The following is a 24,767-nucleotide window of genomic DNA, read 5'->3' as shown; positions in this document are numbered from 1 at the left end:
TATATATATATATATATATATGATCATGTGAGAATAAGAGTGAATGTGAGAAGCGTAAGAAAGAATCTGAATATTTGATTACTTTTAATATCAAACCTACTCATGAACCGGGTTTAATGCGGGGATTGATCCGGTGCATCTTATCCTAATATGCATTCAAGGTTGGAGATCTCTTTTTACGTTTTTTACCCTAACTTTCCATCTTACTTTAACTCTTCTTCTCACCGGAACCCAACCTTGTATATGTATGTATATATATGACTCGATAAATTATACTTGTTGATCAACAAGGTTTCTCCTCACATAATTTAGAAGTTGCCTACTTAGTGTTGATTGTCTTTGAAATTTAACGGGCAAGTATAATCCCATAAGATATAATATTATTTACCTAATCTTCAGACCTAGATATTAGACCGAATCAGAAACCATCAAATATCACTGATCAAGTGCTTACTTAGATTGTTTTTATCAATAAACACTTAAAACAAAAACACTTGGTAAACAACCATTTTCAATCGAAACTTATTTACATCATACTTTTACTTGATAATATCTACTCAATTTGTGTTGATAACAAATATACCTTAAATGAAATAATAATAATAATAATAATAATAATAATAATAAAATTAATTAAAAAAAAAAGAATCTGCTTGGTTTATCAAGTAGGCCATGTGTACAGATATCCAAGTTTCTTGAAACCATTTCAAAACAGAGATCTATGTTTCCTCTTTAAAATATTCAACATATTCTGTATAATAATACTTTTTAAATTACAAGATGGTTTTCATGATTTACAAAAATAAAGTAACCTACAAATTTATTCGGTCCACATGGTTTCTCAGAAATAACACATCGTAGTTTTGAAATTACAAGATGGTTTTCATGATTTGTAAAAATCTCAGATCTGGTAATGGTTGTTAAAGAATTTCGTTAAACGAGAGGCATTTTAGTTCCTTTTTCGAATTTTTGTCTTTTACCCATTAAAAACCACAACGACCAAATTCATAAAATCGATTTCGATTGGGTAAAAAACCAAAAAAATGAATAAAATGATGAAAATACTTTTTATTTAATGGAATTTTTGTAAAGGTTGTTTAAAAAGGAACCAGATATGAATGTTTTTGTAAACTATGATCACCATGTTCTAATTTTGAAATTGCAGGTGTTTTGTTGGAACATGGTAAGAATAATGAGTGAGATTTACCCAAGCACAGCTTCCAAGGCATTATTTTTAAATAGAGTAACCTATGAATTAATTTGGTCCATTTGGTTTGTTGAAAATAACACTTTTAGTACTTGTAGTTTTAGAATTACAAAATGATTATCATGGTTTATAAAATGTTCGGATTTGGTCCTTATTTCTAATGATTGTTAAAGGATTTTGTTAGATGATGGATGTTTTAGTGATTTTATTGATATTTTTACTGGCTCTCCGGCCCCATTTCGATGTCATCTAACGAATTGGATTCGAACCAATATAAAGCTACTTTTCTGTAGTGGATCTGTCTAGTTGGTATTTATAGCAGTTAATGAAATAGCCCAAAGCACAAAAAATGCATTTTTTATGAGTACTCTTGAATGTAGGCATGGCAATGGGGCAGAGATGGGGCGGGTTTTGTAATCCCGGCGGGTACCGAGATTAACATTTTGTTCCCGGTCAAATCTCTATCAGTCTCCGGTCAAACCCCATTTAAAATATCTTTTAGTTTGATTCTACCAGGGATCCCCGGCCCAGTTTGAGTCTACAGGGGATCCCCGGCCCCGTTCGGGTCGGATGAATCGGGTTCCCCACCAGGTCGGGACAAATGATCATCCCTACTTGAATGTACTATGCAGCAGGTTTTCAGTCCCTACTCAAAGGATCAAATTCGTAAAATTGATTTTGATTGTGTAAAAGAGATAAAAGAAAATGATAAAATAACCAAAAATACTTCTTATTTAACGGGATTTTAGTAGGTTGTTAAAGAAAGACGAAATATGGACAATTTTAGAATTACAAGGTTAAAATGTTATTTTTAATAAACTACAGGGACCAAATGTGTAGTTTTCTCTTTTAAATAATAATGCCTTTGTTTGCTGAAGAAAGCTGGCATCTTTGAATTTCAATTGACCTACACCATGACTCCAGCTGGTCTTTCTACCCACTCTCACTCCCTCCACCCTTACTCTCTACCAACTCTCACTAAATCAGTTCAGTTCAACTGACAATAAAGTTTAAATTTTTACTGATTCTTGATCAGTTTAAATTTTGTAGGGTTGCTGAGCGACAGAATCAGTTCAGTTCAACTGACAGTAAGGTTTAAATTTTTACTGATTCTCGATCAGTTTAAGTTTTGTAGGGTCGTTGAGCATTTTTCTTGTTTATTCTTCAGGACCCTTGAGATTAATCGAGGTGCGTGCAAGCTGAATTAAACACCCCATGATTAATAAATGAATCGATGTTTATAGGACATCAGACATATTTAAATGTCTTAATAAAGTGCTTAATAGTTATACGTTTTATACAAAAGTGTTACGTTATACTGTTGGGATGTATTTAAGCATCCCAACAATGTTTTTAGAACATTTCATTTCAAAAGCAGGGGAATGTTCAAATAAAAAGACAAAAGTGGTAAAAACTAGCCGCAAGGGTAGTATCTGAGTGGTTTAAGCTTGAGTTCCAAATATCAAAAGTGTCTGTAGGTATCAGGTTTAAATCCAATGAGAAATAAAAATTCCCTTGTGGCCATGGAGGTTCAAATGCGGTGACTCCGGACATTTGGATTAGTCGGCTCGCATAACGGGTTGGATATTCAGGTCAACAAAAAAAAGTGGTAAAAACCTATGAATAAATAATGATTAATATATGAATCATTGGTAAAAGAAAATATAAGTTTATATATGCATCTTTATAATTAGTAAAAAAAAATAAGTAACCAAATATGGAGTCAAATCGCCCCCGAGGATGATCCATGTGGTTATTTTGGTAAAACATGAAAAAATGGCTATTTTGTTAATATATTGGATATATTTTAATCATTTTTGGTGAAAACCCAACATAAAATTGAAATAAATATAAAAAATGTTAATTAATAATTGTTATGTAATACATTTTTTTTTAAATTTGTGTATAAGTTTTTGGTGAATATTTAAGTAGATAAATAAATTTATAATAATTTAAAAAATAAAATATGGACTTATCTTTAATACTTTTAAATATATAATTTATATATAAGTTGTAAATTAATGTTTATAAAGCAAATGATTGAGATGTAGATTGATTTTCCTTTAATTATCTAAAATAAATCTTATAAAAATTGGAATTAAAATTAAAATTAAAATAATTAATATATAAAATAAAAAATTGAGTGATAATAGAGTAGATGGGTCCCACAACTGGGAGTTACTTAACTATAGCAGGGTTTATAAAGGTTTTTAAGCTATCCATTTGATTTTAAGAAATTAATTAAAATACTCATTTTATCAGTTGGTTTTATTTCTTAGCCATTTTGTTACAAGGTTTAAAAATTTAGTCTTAGGTCCGGAATTTTAATTTCTTTTTTGCGGATCTGAGTGAAAAATATAACTTTTTTTTACGGACAGAGGTAAAAAGTGTAATTTTTTTCTCTTTTAGTTGGGTCCATAATTACTGATCTAAGGCTATTTTGGTAAACATGGAGAGAAAATAGCTATGAGGTTAAAGCAACTATGAATATATGATTATTTTAATAAATTTCAAACTATAACTATTGAGTTTAAATTGGGTTATAATCATTTGAACCTAACCCGATGAGCCCGATATCATTTTTATTTATTGGATTTAATATGATTGTTAAGTCTCTTTTATATATACATTAGACAATTACATCATCAAATACCTTATTTATATATATATATATATATATATTTCATCTGTTCTTCATTTATATATATGTTCAATAAATGTGAAAAAATATATATGCAGGTGAAAAGAATAGTTAAATGTGATATACTTATGATATAAGAAGTATGGATAAGTTGTATCAAATAATTGATAAAAAATAAAAAATTATGAATAGAAAAAACAACATATGTAAAGTCAAGATAATATTTTGATATACCAAAGTATCAGCACGACCGCTGATACTTTTTGAACCATAAAAATCAAATTGGATTATTCAAATATCTTCAACTCGATCAATTCAATCCATTATCACTTTTTTTTCTTCTAATATATATACATTTATATCATAAGTCATTATTGTATTAAAAATAGCATAAAAATGTGGGTTCCCATAAAATCAAGCTCTAATTTACTCCATTTTCTTTCTATTTATACCATCTCTACCACACCACCTTCATCACCATCAAGAACCCACATTTCTTGAGCTCTGCAACAATGGCGATCAAACCCCTTCATCTCTTCCTTTTAGCTTCGTTTCTTCTCCTTTCTACTTCTGTAAGTATCTCCATTTTCATCCTTTAAAAACACTCGATCTAATCACCCTTTTCGATAATCTTTCTGTTTTCGTGTTTGCAGATTTCATCCCATGAAGTGGAGGTATGATTATGAATATGAACACACAGATCGATCTCGACTCCAAAAACTTTGGAAATATGTTGTCATAATCTTGAAAAATCTGATGATATTTGTTATCGTGTTTCGTGTCGATTTCTTGGATTCTTGTGGATCTTGTATTTGGAATGTTTGTAAATGGCTAAAAATGGAATAAAAACAAGATCGATCGATTGAAGGAGGCTTTTTTCTGTTTGTTGCAGGTTGCCACCGTCCCTACACCGGAAGTGAAGCCGCCACAGCCGTCGCTACCATCTCCGCCGGTTGCTAAGCCACCCACGGTTGCTAAACCACCCACTGTTGCTCCACCGGTTGTTAAACCGCCTACTGTTGCTCCGCCGGTTGTTAAACCACCCACTGTTGCTCCGCCGGTGGCTAAGCCGCCCACCGTCGCACCGCCACCGACTCCACCAAGAAACACTAAAGGTATCATCTTTTAAGAGTTCTATGTCAATAAAGGGTTATTTTATAGATGTTAAAAGCTTACATATCAAACTTTTGTGTTTAAAAAAAAATTATTGTAATAAGTTTATATGAATTTTTTTTTTAAAATAAAGCTGCTTATTATCGTTTCTATAAAATATATATATATATATATATATATATATATTCAAGTCTGTATATGGTTGGGTTTACGAGAGACCTGTCAGTTTCATGAGACTCGTGAAATTACTTTTTTACATTTGAAATTTCACATTAAAATACTGTGAAGTATAGTGTTTTTGTTGTAAATGTTCGACTTTTTTTACCTCACCACGTTTTGTTGTGAAATTTCACTTGTAAAAAAGTAATCTTACGGGTTTCATGAAAACAAGCTGGTCGTCCCAAGTCACTTTCTAATTTGTGGGATCTATAAGAAACGGTACATGATGGGTTATTTCATATGATCTTTTTCATATATGGCTAGGATCTAATATAGTGATTAACGTATATTTGTTTTACAATGTGTTTTGGTTCACAACGTGGAACTTTTTAGTGTGTTTGTGAAACAAAAAATACATCTAAAGAAGTTTCATACGTACATAGGGGCGGATCTACCCTTAAGGACCGGGGGGAAAGGCGTACAGTCAAAGACCAAAAACGTTTGTTGACTAGTTTAAATTTTCTATTTTTATGTTCGTTTTACATGGTTTCTCCAGTCCCATGTGGTCATATGCTTGCCTCCCAAGTCTCGTCCAATGTGCCCCCATCCCATTAATTTCCTGGATCCTCCATTTTCGTACTTATGAACCAAACACATTGTAAAACAAATATATGTTTATCAATACATTAAATGCTACGGTAATTTGTTGATTTGCAGAATGCTACCCACCGTGTCTGGTGAGATGCAAGAATCATTCTCGACAGAATGTATGCCTGAGAGCTTGTGTGACATGCTGTGACCGCTGCAAATGTGTTCCGCCGGGACAGTCCGGCAACAAGGAGGTTTGCGGCACTTGCTACACCAATATGAAGACCCACGGCGGCCGACCCAAATGCCCTTAATTATTAATTCACCTTTAGGAATAAAAGTGGTTTCTTTATGATGATGTCGCCGGAGAAGATGATGATGTCGCCGGAAAATAGATGATGGAATTAGGGCTTTTTTTTCTATCGTATGTTAATGGTGGGAATTGAGTTGTTCTAATATATAATGAATATTGTTTTCTTATATTTTTTTTTTTAATTATATAATATTTATATACAGTAAATAAAATAAATAAACTCACACAGCCTCCTCACCTTTAGTTAATTAAATATAGAGGTGGATCTGGGAACTTTTTCAGAGTAACTTTACTCTTATTGAATTAGCGTATTTATCTTATTAACTCTTAAATATTTGTGTGTTAATTAAGGGTAAGTTTGGAAATTTAGTTATCTATACTATATTATAAAACACTTGATAAATACTCTTAAACAATGTTTTTTATGCATGAAATAATGTTTATTTATGTATATTACTTAAAATTCGAGGTTACAAGAAAACTGTGCGTAAGTATAACTTATTAAAGTTTTATATTTGAATTCGTGTAACTAGATGCAAATGAACACAATCAACTATATGATAAACATCTCATTTTAAATATAAAAAATATAAAATATAATTCGGATAATCATTGAGTTATACTTATCACACAATACTTAATTATTATCCATATAAATTACTTAAAATACGAGAATTTTTAAATAGTTAATTTGATACTAATATCGAGATATATATATATATATATATATATATATTTAAATTTTATGAAAAAAAGATTATCGTTTTCTCAAAATCACATAAAACCGTATTACATCAACAGAGACAAAAAAGAAAACGAAACATTATCTCGATGTATCTCGCTGCATTGCACAATTGTCCTTCTAGTCTATTTTTAAAAGGAAACACTTGGCTCGGAAGAAACATAAATTGAAATGTGGACACTTATTATAAGATATAAATAGAAATATGAACATGACGGAGGGAGTACTGGTTTTTGTTTGTACTTAATTACATATTGGGAGTTTTGCACAAAATCGTCTTTTTTATCATTTGGGTGAATGATATATCTGTATATTACTACTTTCTATGTTATCAGATCCTACTTTTAAACGAGATACCATTAATCTGTTTATTTTGGTACCATTGATCTGTTTATTTTGGTACTGCGTATTACTTTTGGTATATGTCATAAATAAATCAAAACCAGTAGGGTATGGAAGGTATGATGTAAATCTTACCTTCATCTTGAGGATCAGATAGATTGTTTACATGAAGACCACCGACTTATGGCTTGCATCAGTATTCAATAATTGTCTTGGCCTACTACCTCTTGATATCGTCTTACTTTTGGCAATGCTCGTAAAACAACAAACTTTCCTTTTATATACACGTGTCCAAATCACAAAATAATTGCAAGCCAGATCCATCATAGAACCCTACGATAATAAATTTTCTTGACTTCTTTTCTTACGACCGTGGTTGTTTTCACCATTTGATCTGCCAACAACAGTTTAATGACTAGACACCGACTCTAGATCCGTCACATCACCAGATTTACTTCATTTATTCAGTCAACAATAACGAGTTTAGGATTATGTTGTTTCCTTGTTACTGTTTGAAGACTTTGCTATAGTTTCAAATCTTGTGTTTTTTTTGTGAAGTATATACTATATGACAAATAAAACAAATAAACTCACACACTCTCCTCATTTTTTTTGAGGTTTGAACCATTGACCTCCTAGGAGGCCAAATACTCACATACCGCTAGGACAAAGGCCTTTCGGTTTAATTATTGTGTTGTTGTCATGTATTTTGATGTAACATACAAATAGCTGAATTTTAGTGAAAATGCATTAAAATTGGTTGCATGGTGATATAACTGAGGAGATGTTTGATTAGAAGTTTTAAACAATAATTAATGAGATTGAAAGAAAAAAAAAACTGTTTGATTTTACATAATATAATGAGTTCATTATTTCCCATATGTTTAAATTTTCTTTACAAGTTAAACTGAAAGAAATGAAAATTCAAGAATTATAGTAAAAAATTACATTTTAATTTTTAATTTGTTTTTTTATAGGTTTCAATAAATATCAAGAACCCAATATGACAAGTTGTGTCCAAACTTATATTAGAGTGTATTATTTAGGTGGAGATGTTGTTTGTTTATCTTTTAATAGTTTTATTAAGAGGCATTTTTTGAATCGTTGAGAGGTGAATCTTGTTTGACAAAAAAAAATGTTTATTAATGGTTCTAAAACCCTCTGAATAATTTTGTATCATGGGTTACCCTTAACCATTCAGCACCCTAATTTCAATGTAAATAATTACCGAATATTAAATTTTATTTTACACTATATCATGAGAGTCTTTTAATTATTTTACAACAAATCATTTAGCAACTGACAAATAAGGCATGAACAAAATAAATTCAATAAATCTCACTTTAAAAAAATATAATAAGAAAGATAAGATATAACTATATCTTAAATTTATTTCAGAAATAAGATAGAAGCAATATAAAATAAAATAAAACAAAACAAGTAATTAGTATATTCACAAGTGAATACAACATAATACAAACAAATCTAACATATAAATAGTGAATACACATGCATACCAATAAATAAATAAATACAAATTTATAAATAAATAGAGTGAATCAAGGATTTGGTCTCCATGTTTAGGTGAAAGTAATGATTTTTTTATTGAAAATATTCATCTTCAACCCTTAAAATCAAAACCATATTTATCAAAAATCCTGAATCAAACCTTAAATTAACTCTTATCATCCGTCAAGATTCATCAAAAATCATTTAAAAAGCTCTCGTCAAGATTTACTCAAAATCATTGGTCAGTTTAGATGCATACTATTTACCAGAAAATTCCATCCGAATAAGTTGAAGATGCACATGTGATGCGAGAATGTTATTGCCGTTGTGACATTCGATCGGAGATTTTCTGAATTGAGGTGGATTAATCGGAGTGGAAATAGGTCTAGGTGGTGATGGTGAGTAGGGGTGAGCATAGGCGGGTACACGCCCTTTTTGACAGGAACCGGAACCGGCGGTTCTTGAGATATTGGAACCGGAACCGGAACCGGTTAGAGCGGTTCTTAAATTTTTGGAACCGGAACCGGAACCGCCGGGAACCGGTTCCGGGTACCCGCTTCCTAAAATATTAAAATTTTATTGTTTAGAAGTAAAAAATAAAACATTGCCAAAACACTAAATAAATAAGCAAGAATACAAATTATACAAAATAATTGTTACAAATATTGTTTAACGATTACAAACTATAATAGACTAATAGAAAAATTCAAAGTTTAACGATTACATATTATAATGGTAAATGTTCAAAGTTTAACGATTRCRTACTATGAATYCAAGTGAATACACAATTTGAAAAAATACGAATCATTTTATATGGAGAATTTAGATGAAGAATGAAAATGACGACGTGCTTTCAAGATGTAAACCTAATATAAATTTGGTATTTAAAAATAATAATTATTTTTTTACTTGAAAAATACCGGGTACCCGGCGGGTAACGGTTCCGAAAAATTGAGAACCGGAACCGGAACCATTCTCAATCGGTTCCGTATTTTAGGAACCAGAACCACTCATATCGGTTCCCGTTCCGGAATCGGCAGTTCCAAGGCGGTTCCGGTTCCATAGCCGGGTACCCGGTTCCGCTGCTCACCCCTAATGGCGAGCCTGGGGAAATGGATACGTGTGGAGATGTTCCCTTGGTGATTGTGGGTTCGTCAGAATCGAAAACAAATCTGGGCGGTGATGGTGGATTCATCAGGGGGTTAGGCAGTGGGGACATGGTATATAAAAAGTATAGACATGGCAGGGTTTTTTCATCGTGGAAGCAGAGTTTTGATCCATGAAGAAGGAGAAACACCTTGTTCTTTTGACATGCCATTGCCGCCTCGTATTTTTTAGAAAAAATAATTTTTAGAAAATGTGAAAAAATAGATAAAAGGGTAAATTTGTATTTTCGCCCTTGGCTTAATAGAGATATGAACGGGTAAGGAACCAACCAAAACAAAAATACAAACATTAAGAGTTTTTGTATAATAAATAAAATTCAATGGCCAATTTCATAATTTTCACCAACCCATAGGGACCAAACCTGTAACTCTCTCAAATAAGTAAAGCAAGATCGGTCAAACCGGGTCCGGACTAGATTCATTCGAAAAACACGACCGGTCAAACCAACAAGAGCCGAAGGTCGATTCGTGGTATTCAAAAGTTTGTTAGGGCATAAGCAAAAAACGATACTAACAGAGTGAAAGTGAAGCAATCAGCAACAAAAATGGAGGATCAAGGAATCTTGGGTTTGGGGGTAAAACCCAGAACACAATCAGCAGCTCGGATCAGAGGAAGAAGATGGTTGAAGGGTAGAGAGATATGGCTTGTTGCTCTTGGAATAGTACTTCATGCTGTCTACATGCTCAGCATTTTCGACATTTACTTCAAATCCCCTATTGTTCATGGCATGGACCCTGTTTCCCCTCGATTTACTCCCCCCGCCAAGCGCCTTGTGCTTCTTGTAGGTAATGATACGTTGAAACTATCCTTGCACACCAACCGTTTGATTATATGTCACTTATATGATTCAGTCCCGTGGCGGATTCAGAAAGTCATGTGATCGGGGCACATTTAGAGGGTATTTTAAAGAAACCAATGTGGAATAACCATCTGAACCGAATGAGGTTCGGGTTAAAAGTCTTTGGGTTATTTGATTTTCAAGTTATTCTGAAATCTTTAGTAAGACACCATTAAGGGCAGCAAAGAATGCATAATCTGACAAAGTTAACTATATTAAAAAAACGTGGCTCTAAATATCGAAAGCATCCAAATAAACACGTAAATTGTTGAGAATTACGACACAAAAAGCTATTAGTGGGTCACCAGGAGCAATGAATGAGTTGTTGAAAGAAAGTTGGGGGCATCAACGTAAGAAAATCGGAGTAAATACGAAAAATTGGGGTTTAAAAAAAATAAGTCACAACTTCAATGACTTTTGGTTGGGGGCATGTTCCCCCTACTCCATAAGTTGGATCTGCCCATGCTTATACATGTGGTTTCATGTTTGAGATGTATAAACAAGTAATGATGGATGCTTTAATTGTTATTTCAGCTGATGGGTTACGGGCTGATAAGTTCTTTGAGCCAGATTCTGATGGGAACTACAGAGCACCGTTTTTGAGAAGTGTGATCAAAGGACAAGGGCGTTGGGGTGTGTCTCATGCTCGCCCTCCAACGGAATCCAGGCCTGGACATGTTGCGATTATAGCTGGTTTCTATGAGGATCCTAGTGCTGTCACAAAAGGTTGCATCTTTTTTCTGCTCTAGATTATATTGAACTGTTTTCAGGTGATTTTTCTTTTTGGATGATTTGAAAATTTCGTGAAGTATCAAACATAAATGTCAATGTTGGAAAAACTATTTGGCTAATTGGCTTGATACTTTGTAAACGTATGCAGGATGGAAGGCAAATCCTGTGGAATTTGATTCAGTTTTTAACAAGAGTCGGCATACATTTTCCTATGGTAGCCCAGATATTGTTCCGATATTTTGTGGAGCTTTGCCTCATAGTTCGTGGAATACCTATCCTCATGAGTATGAAGATTTTGCTACCGGTGTGCAAATACATTGAATGCTGTTTGAATAAGGGGATATTGGTTTTTGTTGTTTATTAAATGCTTTATTAATGATATTGCAGATGCATCTTTCTTGGATGAGTGGTCATTTGATCAGTTCAAGAGCATTGTGAATAGATCCAGAGAGGAACCTGAACTAAAACAGCTAATTCAACAAGATCAGATTGTTATATTTTTGCACCTTCTTGGTTGTGATTCAAATGGTCATGCACATCGTCCGTATTCTTCTATATATCTCAACAATGTTAAGGTTGTTGATCGTATTGCTGAAGGCGTCTATAATCTTCTTGAAGATTACTTTAAGGACAATCAAACAGCATATATATTTACGGCTGATCATGGAATGAGTGACAAAGGTTAGGAAACTTGTAAACACTCTCTTGGTTACCTCAAATCCAATTGCCTTATAAACTTCCCTGCATAAATCACATGCACCTTTTGTGTCATGCAATCTGTTAAAAGATTAGTTGCATGCTGAGCCTTCAATCGTTTGAGTAGTAGCAATTACATTCTGCTATTCTGATGATGCCAAATTTGCCTTGTGTTTTCTAGATTGTTCGGACTGAATTGCAGGAAAATCAGGGAATCTTTTATTTGAGCTCTTCTTCGGCTAAGGAGAGCATATAATACCTTGGCTCTCTCCTTTCTTATAATCGATGTACATGAAAAAGAAATGAAATTGATAGAGTCTGATTAAAAAATAATAGGCTCGTAATTATTTTGTTACAAATAAATACTTTCTCTACCAAGTCAGGAAAAAAAGAATTGAAAAAGAATTTAAATGCTTTTTCTTTTAATTGGAATGAAACAAAGTTTGAAAAGGATATCAACTTTTGGATAAAAATGATGCAGGTTTGGATGTCAATTTCATTATCAGCTAAGAGTAAAACAAAGAAAATCAATGACAGGGCTCAGGTTCTTCTTGACTTCACATGTGAATGTTGGCATAGAAATGTTGTGTGCCTAAAGTTATCTAATGACATAGAAGATCCAACTGATTTATTTTTGCTGCAGACTAGATTATCTAAAGTACGCATGAAGCAGTTTTTCTGTGAATAATAAGCTCGTGTCTTGAAAAATAGGAAGTCATGGAGATGGGCACTGGTCAAACACAGATACTCCGCTTGTTGCTTGGGGAGCAGGTGTTAAGCATCCAAGGCCAGCATCCAATAATCATCAAGATCATGGTGAACGATTTGTTGATGAACATGATATGCATGATACACCTACACCAACTGATTGGGGTCTCAGTAACATAGAAAGAGTGGATGTCAATCAAGCTGATATTGCACCATTGATGGTTGTGTTGTGTGTCACCTTCCTTTTGCATACTCAAATTTGCTGATTATCTCCTCCAATGTTCCTCCTGATTTGTTCTCACTTCTGACATGCTTATTTTATGTTTGGCAGTCAACTCTTCTTGGTTTGCCATGCCCCGTTAACTCAGTTGGTAGTCTACCCCTCGACTACATTGATTTAGATAAGGTAGAAAGACCAAACAGTCTGGTTGAATGCGACATTTGTTCATAATAGTGAATCCCAAATGTTATCATGTTGCTTTTGTGGTGGATCATTGTTTGTATCTATATCATCAGAAGTGACTCGGTATTTGTTTTGTTGCTTTATATTGTTCAGGGGAATGAAGTGGAAGCTGTGCTAGCGAATACAAAACAAATTCTGAGTCAATTTCTTCGTAAATCACGTATCCTTTAAAGCACTTATGAAGCTTCTATGCTTTATAAGAAGAGATGACTATCATTGCATTCAAGATGCTATTCTGATCTGAACTTAAAGTTCAATTTTGACTAGAGTCAAGTGGGTAATTTTTTAAGGTCAAAATGATAAGACTGTTTTGGTTATAGAGAAAGAAAAGCTAATTATGTAATTACATGAATTTATAAAAGCAGTATCAGTATAAAAAATATTACGAGTTAAAAAGATAAAAATTATGTTCGTATAAATATTAATGTGAGAAACAGAAATTTGGGTTTCACAATGAGAAGTGGACTCTGATTATTAAAAATAGGAATATATATTGAGCTTTTCTTTTGGCTGGGTAAATGGTGGGTATTAAGCTCTAAACGTGTTTGTTTTTTTGTATGTCTTCTTTTTGTGCATCTTTTACCAACTTTTCCTCGGCAAAACTCAGAACTAAAGCAGTCAAATTCATTTAGATTCAAGCCTTTTGAACCTCTAGCCCATTATACTTCAATTTTGGATCACATTGAGTCTCTCATATCTAGTGGAGACTATGAACATGCAATGGAACTGTCCAAGAATCTTAGAAGCTTGGCGCTGGAGGGGCTCCACTATTTTCAAACTTATGATTGGTTCATGCTGATGACTGTTATAATCCTCGGCTACATTGGGTGGATGCTCTGTCTTATTATTCATGTGTTGCAATCTTATACATCTTTGCCTGGAAAAATCCTTAGAAAGGTGGAAGAAGTTTTCACTAGAGATCGTCCATCAAAGGTATATCCATAACCTTAGAGCTTAAATGGGAAAGGCGCATAGGGGCATTTGTGCAATTAATTAATTAGCAAATTTCTGATTGGGCACATAGATATACAGTACCTTAGTTGCTAATAAATTTCATATTGAACCTTTTAAGTGGAACAACCAAAAACACTTAAAGATCATCTATTAAACATTGCTATAGTTGTTTAGCGCCTGCATCTATTTACATACCACCATACTCTTCTTATCGGCCTTTGTTTCCCAAGTATTTAGGTCTATCAGTTGGTGGAAATATTATTTTGCACAAGTTATTGATTTCTTGTGCTAACCATATCTGGTATCTTTGGTCCCAAGATATGTGCCCCACTAAGGGGCTACTTGGTTGGTTTTTCATTAAGTCCTGTATGTATAAAACTATCTGCATGGATGAATCTGTCTGTATAGATCGGGAAGGTTTTTCATAGATGGAAGGAACGAGTTTTTTAATTGGGAGGGACAGGTTTTGAAAACCCTAGCTTTCTGCATAGAGCTCCATCCTAAAAACTTACTGAATAAGCTACTTTTTATATCATTAAGCCACCACCAAACAGTTGTGTAGCTGATCAAATGAACTGTGAGTACCATTAGGCTGTAAACGAACGGACACTAACTTTCTGTGTCAACTTCTAAAGTATATGCCTCTTAAGGATTATTTTCTGTGGCAGGTGTACCTATGTGGAAGTCTCATCATGGCATCAATTTTTGTCGTGTTGTATTTGGAGCACTCACCTCCACTCTATCATGCTTATTCTGCAATGACTGTATTTCTTTGGACCAATATATTTAGTGAATATCGGTTTCTAAGAGCCTTGTGGAGATTCCTACGAGCAAAAGAATCTTTCCATTTCATCGAACTCTCTGCAACCTGTGTTGTCTCCGTCATTGTTCTTGAATTCCTAGTAAGGCCAATCGTGATGCTGTGGACTACTCTTAATATGCAACGGCTGTTTCCTTAGGACCCTTACTGACTTTCTCTGTTGCTTGATCTGTTATCTTTTGCAGGTGAGAAGCTTCACGCAGAGAATCATCTACACCTGGTGTTTCTTAATTGTTGGGGTCATCACTCCATTTTATCTTTTTAAGTCAATTCCATGGAAATCTGGAATACCAATTTTTTTGTGGCTATCATGTTGGTTTTTGTCCGTTTTTACCTTGATGCCTGCCGAGATTCCTGACAACACGGTACTAGTGTAAGTTGCCTTCTGATTTCATTTCTTCTCCTTCATGACTGTCTTTAGTTCTATTAAGGAAATTTTAGGCGACACAGATTTTACAGTAACTTCGTTTATAGTATATCAATAGAACCTCATCTTGAACTTTGACCACTTGAAAAATTTAAGCTTGAGTCTGAACCTTGACAGAGACTGGGGATGGCATGCAAACAAATCTTAGCTTCGGTCAGAGGAAAACAGCCTGATCTGCTACATGTGAAGAACTTGTGCTGAAAACATTCTATATTATTCTAGTCTATATCTGTATGATTCACTGTTTACTATTCCAATTGAGAAAGTTTGAACATTGAGCATTAGGATTTCAAAATGCAAAAAATTGTGAAAAGAACTTCTGGGAAAGGCCAAGAACCCTTCTATGATTGATCTATTTCCTTATTCCCAAAAAAAATATTTATTCGGAAATAAAGAAAGCATCACATCTTTAGGTTGTATATCTCCTTATCTTAGCATTTAGTTGAGCTTTTTCATTAAATTAGTCCCTGCCTTTCTGATTGGATCTATATGTACTGTGGCACTTATCTCTTTTCTCTTTATTGGACATGAACTTATTTCGTTGGTCACAATTCCCTTTTAGTTTCTACTTAGCTACGTTGTGAATGGCTGTCTGCTTTTCAAGTCTAGATTATGTTACCTGAAAGGATTTTGATTCAGAAAGTTACAGCATTGATTAAGACTCTGTTATCACTATCATTAAACATCGACGGGTATGGCATTATTTGACGTTGTATATTTTTTTTTTCTTGCAGAACTATCAGTGGAGTTATAATTGTTGTGATAGGAGGAGTCAGCAGGTATCTAGATCTGCATACCAAAGATAACAAGTATTGGCTTTATCTCATCAACCATGACTCACAACCCAGCTTTCCCATGCTCTTCCACTTACAGGTACATAAATTGCCATCAATCATTTAGGTTGAATGGTATTCAGCCTACTTAGATGGTAGTATATTGGAGCTTGTGGTTTGCATTCCTTTCCCCTTATTAAATTTTAATGCACATATACATACATATACACAAACACACACATATGTGTGTGTGTGTATGTATATATATATATAGAGAGAGAGGGAGGTTCAACGGAAAACCCCCAAAAAATGAAAAACTGAGGAACACCATGACAACCATTCATCTGTATGGTATGGACATGTGCATACAAGTAACTGAAGCTGTTTCTTGGTTTCTATGCACGTGTGCATGTTATGCACATGTGCATACATGACAAATTACTTGTATGCACACGTGCATTCCGTAGAGATGAACGGTTACCAGGGTGTTCCTTAGTTTTTCATTTTTTTGCGGGTTTCCCCTGAATCTGACCCTATATAGATATTACTATTAATTTTGTTGTCTAAATTGTCTACAAGGAGATCTGACAATGGTTTCTTGCTAAATGCATAGGCCCTTTTGGTTGGCTTATCATCCGTGTTGGTGTACCTCTCAACATCTCATAGAACAGAAAAACGTGAACTGCTTGCATTACATCAAACAATGAATTGGTCCATTGCTGGTAAAAATTTGCTTCCCTACTCTCTTTTCTCGTCTGTCTCCAATTGAATTATCAGATCTTGCTCCAGAGTTTAAACATCAGAAAATCAGATCCAATTTCACACCTCACTTGCACTTCTTATATTATTATTATTATTATTAAATTTGGTTGTATTCAGTCCTTTTCTAAATAAGAAACAATTTACCAATTTCTAGGTCTGCCTCTGGATATACCAACAGAAATATGTAGGTGAAGTAGTATTTTGCTAATAAAGGTCAAAATAACTTAATTTCTCGCAGATTTCTGCCTTGTGTGACGGAAGTCTTGGTATCCTATTCAGACAGAATTTTTGTAAATTTTGTAAATATTTCTAGTGCTTCCAAATTTCCATACCCTTTAACATGAAATCTTTTATTGCTTAACAAATAACTCATTGCTGTATTTGTCTAGGTTTATCAATGGTTCTCCCACTGTTTTCAGCGACTGACCTACTTTCTCGGCTTACTTCCATATTCCTTGGTTTTGCACCCCCTTTCCTGCTTTTGTCTATCGGGTATGCCTTTAAATTGCTCTTTTGGCAATTTTATGAACGTCTTGTAAATGTAGAAGTGTGACATTTTGAGGCGTGTACAGATATGAAGCTGTATTCTATGGGGCTCTCGGTCTTGCACTTTTTGGATGGATCCTGTTTGAAAATGCACTTCTCTACGTCAAAAAACCAAAAAAGTCCCTTAGTTCCTTTGAAACGGAGAATGGTAACATCATTCTCGAGGAAGGTGATAGATGCCTAAAATTGTTCGATATGAGAATCCCGATAGTTTTTGTAAGTAACGGGTTTCCTTTTCCCCTTCTTCTGATTATGATATGATATAAATATTCTAAAACTGAGCCATCGGGATGGGCTTGAACGCCCTTTTCAAGTTTGAATCCTGCGGGAGACGGGCCTGAACCACCCCTCTGCTAGCCTCAGCCGCGGACTCTGTTTGTTAGCAGCTTAATGGGGCTCACAACTTATTCGGTCAGCTATACATGACCGTTTGGTAGTGGCTTAATGATATAGAAAGTGGATTATTCAGTAAGCTTATAGGGGGAGCTTTATAGAATGCCAAGTTTTTTCCAAACCTGCCCCTCCTAATTAAAAAACGCACTCATTCCATATATGAAAGAACCCTCCCAAACAAAAATCTTCCTAATCTATACAAACAGATTAATCCACACGGACAACTTTATCCATAGAGGACTTAATGGAAAACAAAGCCTGCTTTGAAATGCCTCCTCACACGTGGTTCTTATGGGGCGGGTTCTTTGTGGGCCAATCGGGGTTGCCGGTAATCAACCTTTTGCTCAAAGAATATTCTAAAACTGCTCGCAGAGATAGGAAACCACCTTTTCATTTGTCATGTTTGTAAAGATGTAAATTTTTGACATAAGTTTTTTTTTTCTTTTCATTTTCCTGTTTTGCATTTCTTCTTGATGATGATGAACCTAGGTCAGCTGCAAGAATTTCTATCTCTAATTATTTTCTTTTCCATATTTTCTAGATGGTATTCTTTAATATTGCATTTTTCGGAACGGGTAATTTTGCAAGTATTGCAAGTTTTGAGATTTCATCGGTTTATCGGTTCATCACAATATTCAGTGTAAGTAAATGTCAATGAACCCTCATAAATAGAACAGATTTTTCTCAACATCTCGTAATTATTTGACAATGTTCGTTTCTGCTTACAGCCATTTCTTATGGCGGCGCTGCTTATTTTCAAATTGTTCATCCCATTCATGCTCGTCATGTAAGTGTACCTGTAACAATTTCCATCTTCGACTTAATTTCATTTTTCACTATCTACTACAAAAGGGTATCCGTATGGCAACCAGAGCATAGATTGTCATTTACATATTCTTCTTATTTTATCTTTTATATGCATGTCACGAGTGGACAACAACCATGTACCACGTGTGTAGACGTGTAAGACGCATCTCCGCTGTTATGATAAGGCCTATAGCATTTGTGTATGGCTCATGCGGCGCCATGGTGTGCTTTTTTACAAAGCGTGATTTTTTTCACTTATAAAAATTAATTTTTTATTTATTTTATCTTTTGTGATTTTACATTTTGTACTTTAGATTTTACACTTTTACATATTTATCTAATCACATCAATCACAGTTTCATGGATTCGCACACGTCACAGACTCACAATTAAGACGAAGTTGTAAAACCCTTTCAAGTTTTACTTTGGATATATGATCACATACTCTTTATATAATACAAATATATATGATTTTTCTTCTTTTAATATGGATATTCTTTTTAATATCATTGAATAATAAATGCAAAATATAAATGTATATTTATAAATATATATATAACATACAAATTTGTCGCCTTATGTCACTCCTTAAAAAACGCCGCGTCCTTGGCGTGGTGTGTAAAGCTTGAAGCTTAACCTCGCCACCATGCCACGCCTCACACCATTTAGAATCTTGATTGTAGTAATTTGGTTTTTATACTCTTTAAAGCACACCATTTTTAGACCAAACAAACCAAACCGAACCAAAGAAATCCAATATATTCCACTCAAAAGTAGGATCTAGGAGGGTAAGATATACGCAAGATCTGATCAAGGGGTAAGTTTTCATTTATTCACATGGATTTTGGATGTTCATTCTTCTGTTTAACTTTGAATGCAGATGCGCGTTTAGTGCAATAACGAAATTGGTCCGAGTTCCACGGTTGGGATGTTACTTTCTTGTTATACTATGCTCAGATGTCATGACGATTCACTTCTTTTTCCTGGTACGGATTCTTAATTCTTATAATGCCGCTATTCGTTAAGTATTAACTTCATCGCGTTTCTTAATTCGGCTTCATTTGCCATTGGGGATGTCTACAATCTTAAACTGCTGGTTAACTCCGTTCTAAAATAAATGTCCACATTTCTATTTTTGTTTGTCCCAAAATAAGTGTCCATTTTCAAAAGTAAGTGTTTGCTTTCCAATTTTACCCTTAATCACGATATGGAGAAATTCTATACTCCCTCTATTATTTAGGTTAAAATTGTCATTTACTTGATTAAAAAGTGTAATAATTACATATATCTAAAACTGTATGCCTTTTTCATTGTGAAACATTTATTTTGGGATGGAGCTATTTACTTGGTATTTGGGCAAAAGGTTGATTACCGGCAACCCTAACCGGTGCCACATGGAACCCCCCCTCCAAAGACACCAATGTGAGGGGGCATTTTTTTGGCTCACTCAACGGCTAAGGCTAGCGGAGGGGGGGGGGTCGAACCCGGGATTGGGCAAAGTTGCCCGCCCCTTTGCCAACCGAGCTACACGTGAAAGACTGTTAACTTGGTATTAACATCAGTATTTTGTAACGATGACAATAGACATATATGTGCTTTTAGATCCAAACTTTTCTGAGAATGGAAACGTGGTCATAGATATGAGCATCCAATGAAATTGTTGCAATTTTTGTGGGATATGAATGGGGTGTAAAGATCAAATAAACTTGTTAAACCCAAATCAGGGGCTGTTAGGTTGGTTTTCCATTAAGTCAAGCTGTTTGTGTGAATTAATCCGTCTGTATAGATTGTGAAGGTTTTTCTTTGTGAGAGCTTTTCATAGATAGAAGGAGCGTGTTTTAATTGGAGGGATAACTTTGGAAAAAACTTGGCTTTCTGCATAACCCCCTCCCCCCCCCCCCCCCCCCGGAAAGCTTACCGAGTAAGCCACTACCAAATAGTCATGTATAGCTGACCGAATAAGCTGTGAGTACTATCAATCCCCTTGAGCTGCTAAAGAGCAGAGCCTCACTCCTAGTATAGGTTAACAGAATCTGGTTTAGACCAAACCAAACGGACCCGGTGTATCCCACTTTGATGTAGGGTCTGAGGAGGGTAAAATATACTCAGATGACCTTTAACCCAAAGAGCAGAGAAGTTTCGACCATTTCTTGTTTTTACGCTAATTTCAGTTATTTATTAGGGATATTATATATCCAACATGACTCAAATATGTAACATGACAGGTGAAGAATACGGGAAGCTGGATGGAAATCGGGAACAGCATTAGCCATTTCGGAATTGTGAGTGCCCAAGTCGTATTTGTTCTCTTGCTTTTTGCCCTCACAAACGTTTACACGAAAGACATTCAAACTCATTCAGCAAAGCGGGTTTCTCGAAAAACAATGTAGACAGTTAATTTGGTCGATCTTGTCATTGTGTTATTTCTTGGGACCTCTGTTTTCCCCTTCTTTATATCGTTTTGAGACCATGTGAAAGGGAGTTTTCGAGGTTTTGCCTGCCAATTATTCACATTAAGAATGAGAGTTAAGGTGAAAAGCGTAAGAAGAGATCTCCACCCTTGGATGCACATCAGGATGAGATGCACCGGATCAATCCCCTTATCAAGCGTGATTTATGGGTGTGTTTGAGATTAAAAGTGATCAAGGGTCCAAATCTCTTTTTAAGCTTCTCATCTTAATTCTTCGTCTCACACAATCCTTCACCCCCACAAACGTATACAATGTAGACATTTAATTTGGTCGATCTTGTCATCATGTTCTTTCTTGAGACCTCTGTTTTCCCCTTCTTTATATTGTTTATGAGACCATGTAAAAGGGAGTTTTCAAGGTTTTGCCCGCCAATTATTCACATGTGAATCACCATCTTCGTTTGCCAACAAAACTTATATGAAGTTTTATGTTTTTCGGGAGAGTTATAAACCCAATTATTCATATGTGAATCACCATCTTCTTTTGCCAACAAAATTTATGTGAAGTTTTGTGTTTTTTTGGGAGGACTACAAGTCTAATTATTCATTTATGAATCACCATCTTCATTTGCCAACAAAATTTATGTGAAGTTTTGTGTTCTTTTGAGAAAATCAAAATCCAACTACTCATATGTGAATCCCCATCTTCATTTGCTAACAGAATTTATTGAAGTTTTGTGTTTATTTGGGAGAGTTATAAATCGAACGGCCACATTTCTTGTGTAAATCGTACTTCCATTTTACATTACATATCTGTAGGTTTTATATTTCATTTCTTCGTTTTGAAGCAACGATAGTCGTTGATTTGAAAAACCACTGTTTTTCGGAAATTATGAACGGGTCCTAATAAAACAAGACAGAAAAGTATTAAAATGTAACAAAGTTTGTTTTAGTTCAAATTTAATGTAAACAAAGTTTTTTTTTAAAGTATATAATATTTATATACAATAAATAAAATAAACTCATACATTATTTTTATCTTTGGTGATGTTTGAACCTCTAACTTGTTAGAAAGCCAAAGACTCACTTCCTGCTAAGTCAAAGACATTTTAATAATGTAAACAAAGTTCAATTCTTCTTATTTTATATCCATTTGATTGGTAATCAGTAGATCTTATAACTACTGATAACATAACAAACGGAAAAAACTACATCAAAATCAACTGACGTTTTAACTTAACCAGTTTATCAGTTAAAACAAGTATAAAGAAAAAAATTATTGTTTTATTATATTTCAATATATTTAATCATAAAACTAAATGAAAAGAAATGAGTAGGAAAGTTCGAGATCATGGTATGAACATGACATTTTGTCAGAAATAATATATATATATATATGAAAAATAAGTTCTAATTTGGGTCCCATAAAGATTGTTTTTAAACTACGATTGTCTCCGAATTTTCGTATATAATAATTACATACGATGTAACAAATAAATTAAGATATATCCTTCTTATATTTGGTAAGGTTTGAACATTTGATTTCTTAGGAAGCTAAAGACTACAATACCGTTATGCTAAAAAAAAATTATAGTCAAATGGTGTCACGGTTTGAAAAATTTCTGGGTCCGTTCCTGATTTTCGAGACCGTCATGCCTTCTATTTGGAGCTCTTGTGTGCCTCTGAAGGTTTGCATCTTTATTTGTCGTTTTCGTTGGGGGAGGATTCTCGTCCAATTGCTTCTCCATGACAAAAGTATTGACTTGCACTCTGTCCTTTGTCCTTGTCGTGGAAACACGGAGGAAACTACCAAACATTGTCTATTGAAGTGTCCTCTTAGCTTTTCGTTATGGGAAATTTTTTTCAATTGGTGGGGATGGTCGTTGTCGCCGTCTATCTCCTTGGACGATCTGTTGGAAGGCGGTATTATGGATCACTTTGTACTTAATATGGAACCATCGAAACAAAAACCTTTCCGAACGGTCTGAATGACCAAATTGATCAGTTTTTTGCTGTACAACATTGGTCATTTCATTCGGATATCCAAGCGAACAAAAGGATTCAAGTTGTCATGGACGGAGTAGTGTGGGGGATAGCTCGTTTTGTAGCCCCTATTTTGTTAAAAAAACGAATCTTCAAAAGCTTCATTCATCATCTTCAACATCCCCAAACAAAAATACCCAAAAATGTTATTATCAAAGAAAGAAGATGACCCGAACCCTGTAACCTCCGTTTTCATCGATCTTAAACCTCATTTCATCGATATCTTCATCAAATATTCAATCTACTAAATGGGTTTCGACTTTCTTGACTTTAGTTCTTGATTTTATATGTATATAAGGGCCAATTCAAGGGAGAACTGATTAGTTTAAGGTAACCGTGAGATCCAATGTGAATCAGTCGTTTGAGATATTTAATGATATTTTTCTTAAATAAGCTAAAATGGTAATATAGTAATTCTATTTTTGACAACTAATCAAAGTATTTAATTAAAATAAGTTACCTAGTACATCAATTACCCAATATACATCATATTTTAAAGACGTTTGTGAATCAACGTGTATCATAGTGATAACGTTCACAATGTTTCACGTGTATCACAATGTATTTTCTTCGTTTTATGAAATATATCATAGTGTGCATTTTTGTTATTTTCATTGCTTTACAACGGGTATCAATTATGCATCTTGTATGTATATCTGGGTATCACAGTGAATATCGTTTGTAGGTATCATAGTGTGCATCTAGTGTTTACATAAGATTCATTGGAATAAGTTTCACCAAATAAAATTCGTCGGAGAGATGAGAAATGATATTTATAAAATCCGTAAAGTATCCTTAATTAATATTTTAAGTTAAATTACCAAAATCATTAATTTATTATTTTAACTTTTGATTTGTTGTTGAGATTAGATTTCACGATTACTACAAACAAAACAATTCTCATTTAATTAGATCCCTATATATATATATATATATATATATATTTATTGCTTTTCTTAATGGCTTTATCCATTTTCAGTATATTTAAAGTGACCCAAAAACCTATAATTATGAAAAAGAGAAATACACACTCAGTTAAAACTTTTGATCTATTAGGTGGAATCATATGAGAGGAGAGTCAAACTTTCTTTTATTCCTTTCCATTTGATTTTGTAGGAATTGATTTGGTAATTTCTAGGAAATGGTTGTTATCAATTCATCATTATAAAACCCTATTTTTTATGGTCAACTCCCTTCAACTACAAAACCCTTTATATATATATATATATATATATATATATATATATATATATATATATATATAACTTTTAATAGATATGAGTAGTGTTGGATTGCAGTTATAAAACTATCTAACTAAAAAGTTTTAACCTGATTAGTTTGGATAAAGCCTTGGAGACTCTTTTACATTGACTCAAATGTTGACGATGTTTACAATATGTATATATTTTAATTTTTCCAAAAAAAAAAATATAATGTTTATTTGATGAATAACATTAATTATTTTAAATTAATTATTTAAAATCAATATAAAATATCTGATGAAATTTTGACTTCTCATATATATATATATATATATATATATATATATATATAAATATAAGAGCGTTTAAATAAAAACCGTTCAATTTGTAAAAATCGTGAAAACCTCATTCA

At 33.7% G+C, this 24,767-nt stretch overlaps 2 protein-coding genes across 2 annotated transcripts; both read left to right on the top strand.

Moving 5' to 3' along the window:
* Positions 1 to 4,333: 4,333 nt before the first annotated feature.
* On the top strand, positions 4,334 to 6,188 carry LOC112515878 (gibberellin-regulated protein 14-like). Its single transcript, XM_025122830.1, has 4 exons — positions 4,334 to 4,420; positions 4,502 to 4,522; positions 4,741 to 4,963; positions 5,838 to 6,188. The coding sequence occupies exons 1-4, from the start codon at positions 4,361 to 4,363 to the stop codon at positions 6,020 to 6,022; spliced, it is 489 nt and encodes a 162-aa protein (XP_024978598.1). The 5' UTR covers positions 4,334 to 4,360; the 3' UTR covers positions 6,023 to 6,188.
* A 4,137-nt stretch (positions 6,189 to 10,325) lies between these two features.
* Positions 10,326 to 21,154, top strand: LOC112515492 (GPI ethanolamine phosphate transferase 1). Its single transcript, XM_025122348.1, has 18 exons — positions 10,326 to 10,566; positions 11,154 to 11,345; positions 11,500 to 11,655; positions 11,739 to 12,032; positions 12,759 to 12,976; positions 13,087 to 13,161; positions 13,312 to 13,378; positions 13,826 to 14,151; positions 14,841 to 15,074; positions 15,178 to 15,365; positions 16,154 to 16,292; positions 16,806 to 16,914; positions 17,344 to 17,446; positions 17,527 to 17,716; positions 18,435 to 18,533; positions 18,622 to 18,680; positions 19,581 to 19,686; positions 20,926 to 21,154. Exons 1-18 carry the CDS (start codon positions 10,326 to 10,328, stop codon positions 21,088 to 21,090), a joined length of 2,961 nt encoding a protein of 986 aa, XP_024978116.1. The 3' UTR covers positions 21,091 to 21,154.
* The last annotated feature ends 3,613 nt before the right edge of the window (positions 21,155 to 24,767 follow it).

The sequence above is a fragment of the Cynara cardunculus genome (genome assembly GCF_001531365.2).
Source record: "Cynara cardunculus var. scolymus isolate 2C chromosome LG 7, CcrdV1, whole genome shotgun sequence".
Classification (NCBI taxonomy): Eukaryota; Viridiplantae; Streptophyta; class Magnoliopsida; order Asterales; family Asteraceae; genus Cynara; species Cynara cardunculus.
This window is presented reverse-complemented; position numbering and strand designations above follow the sequence as displayed.